Source organism: Portunus trituberculatus, chromosome 47 (genome assembly GCF_017591435.1).
Source record: "Portunus trituberculatus isolate SZX2019 chromosome 47, ASM1759143v1, whole genome shotgun sequence".
NCBI classification, from domain to species: Eukaryota; Metazoa; Arthropoda; class Malacostraca; order Decapoda; family Portunidae; genus Portunus; species Portunus trituberculatus.
The window spans coordinates 22,659,754-22,662,253 of NC_059301.1; the positions used below are offsets into that span (position 1 = coordinate 22,659,754).

General features: G+C 41.5%; 1 protein-coding gene across 14 annotated transcripts in view; it reads right to left on the reverse strand.

Moving 5' to 3' along the window:
- Positions 1-2,500, reverse strand: part of LOC123520795 (rho GTPase-activating protein 45-like) — a 207,321-nt gene that overhangs the window by 37,237 nt on the left and 167,584 nt on the right. For all 14 annotated transcript variants that reach the window (XR_006679379.1, XR_006679378.1, XM_045283401.1 and 11 more), the window contains one exon: positions 1,186-1,390. Coding sequence is in view for 12 of the 14 variants with exons in the window: in XM_045283401.1 (XP_045139336.1) it covers positions 1,186-1,390 (205 nt within the window). In the remaining 2 variants the exon portion in view is untranslated. The remainder of the gene's footprint in view (positions 1-1,185; positions 1,391-2,500) is intronic.

The window sequence follows — 2,500 nt, forward strand, 5'->3', positions numbered from 1 at the left end:
TAGTTTTTTTTTCATGACCTGGTATGTGACCCACTGAAGCAGAATGGCACAGTGCTCCGTCTCATTAAACATGTCAGTGCTAAATCTAGACTATTTCCATGGTTTCTAGTGGGATGTTTACTTTTCAAAGGTATTTTCATTGCTATTATATTTACTTTACGATCGTAGTGACTGTTTAGTAATTGTATATCAGCATCATTTAACATTCCGGTGCTCAATCTAGATAACTTTTCCATGGCGTCACAAACGATACTTTTACTACCATCATATTATCATTGTTTATCTATTAACATGATTGCAGTGATCCTTTAAGAATAGCACATCATCATTAGGACACAAAAACATAACTAAAAAACCTAACTCATCATCTCTGAGTGCTCTGAAAATAGTCCTGATGAGAGTGTTTCAGAGTATGAGCAGTTAATGTATTAATGCAAGGAATTAATGATCCTACTATTGATCATCAGGTTAAGTGAAGTGAGTGTAATGAAGTGCCAAGGCCATATGAAGCTTTGTTAACCCTTTCACCACGATACAAAACAATTAACACCACAAAGAGTAATGTATGAAATCTTTATAAGCATTTACAAGAAAGATGGGTAATATAAAGCACAGATTTTGCAGCTTCTATCCAATTTAAAGACTGGAAGTGGCTGTAGAAAAAAGTAAATATATCTCAGAGTGATTAGTCATTAAGGAAAGATGTACCAAATAGCAGTCGAAGGATCAAAAGAGTATATGGTGAAGTGAAGAGCACGTCAGGATGATGAATGAGAGGGTGATAAACAGCGGGAAGACTTTAGGTTACGACAGGGCGGTTATATCAAGTGAAGGTTGTGAATTCGTCCAGAGAAGGCGTTATATATCTAGAAATGTGATGATTCTATGAGTGTTATATTATACTAAGTGTGCAGAACAATTTCTTTCACAATAAATTATATGATCAAACCGCTCAAATTTTGCTAAAGTGCTTAATATAACAGTTTAGTGCAAGTTTAGTGCATAATTTCGAACAATAATAATGCTGATAAAAGTGACCAAGAAATTTAAACCTTTCTGTGCCTCTGCTTATACATCCCACAATAAAAACATACAAACTCGGCCATAAAACCATAAACACCACACCATCATTACCAGACTCAACACCAGAGAAACCAGGAGAAGAATAAAAGGCCGTATACTTACCCTGCAGGTCGTCGTGGGGAGGGACGGCCCCATTGGCGGCGGGGTCGTGGTGGGGAGACAGGTTGGAGGCCCCGGGGCGGTAAGATTGAAACGTGAAAGGGGACTCGGGTTGCTCGGGTCCTGGTGAGGGTCCGAGACGCTTCACAAACTCCATGTACTGAGATCCCGGCTCGTAAAGGCGGGAACTTTCACAGAGTGTCTGGAACTGTAAGGAGGGAAGGAGGATGAGTGGCGGAGGGGAAGAAGAAAGAGTAGTACGAGTGTGAAGAAGAAGGAGCAATGGCAGAGGGAAAGAGGGGAAAAAGGAGGAAGGGAGATGAGTTATGGAGGGAAGGGGACGAGGAAAGAGTGCAAAAGGAAATGAAAAGCTGCCACATGAGAGAGAGAGAGAGAGAGAGAGAGAGAGAGAGAGAGAGAGAGAGAGAGAGAGAGAGAGAGAGAGAGAGAGAGAGAGAGAGAGAGAGAGAGAGAGAGAGAGAGAGAGAGAGAGAGAGAGAGAGAGAGAGAGAGAGAGAGAGAGAGAGAGAGAGAGAGAGAGAGAGAGAGAGAAATTGCAGAGACCGAGAAGGCAGAATGGAAGACAAAAGGTGTAAAAAAAAAATGAATATAAAACTAGAACAAGACTGAAAAATATACATACAAGAAAGAGAAAGAAAAATAGAGCCAAGCTAGAAAAAGAAATCGAGAGAAGCGAGAGCAAACACAGAAGGTGGAAAAAATTTTGTTATTCTTTTCTAAGTTGAATGGTGTCACCCTTTCACTCTCGCCTCTTCCTCCTCTTTTTTTCCTTTTCCTTTCATTCTTCCTTCTCCTCCTTCCTTCCTCCTCTTCTTCCTTCTCCTGTCACTCCTTCCTTCTCTTCCTCCTCCTCTTCCTTCTCTTCCTTCTCTCCTTCCTTCCTCCTCTTCTTTGTTCTCCTGTCAGTCCTTATTTCTTTTCCTCCTCCTCTTCCTTATCTTTCTTCTCTCCTTCCTTCCTCCTCTTCTTCCTTCTCTTGTCAGTCCTTCCCTCTCTACTTCCTCCTCTCCTTCCTTCTCTTCCTTCTCTCCTTCCTTCTCCTGTCACATCTTCCTTTCTCTTCCTCCTCTTCTTCCTTTTTTTCCTTCTCTCCTTTCTTCCTCCTCTTCTTCCTTCTCCTGTCACTCCTTCCTTCTCTTCCTCCTCCTCTTCCTTCTCTCACTTCTGCTTCTTTTTCCGCCTCTCATTTTTTTCTCCTCTTCTCTCTCCTCCTCATTCATACCTCTTCGTCTTCCTTCTACTCTTATTCCTTTCTTCACACTGCTGTTTTTCCTCTCATTCCTCTATCTTTCTCTTT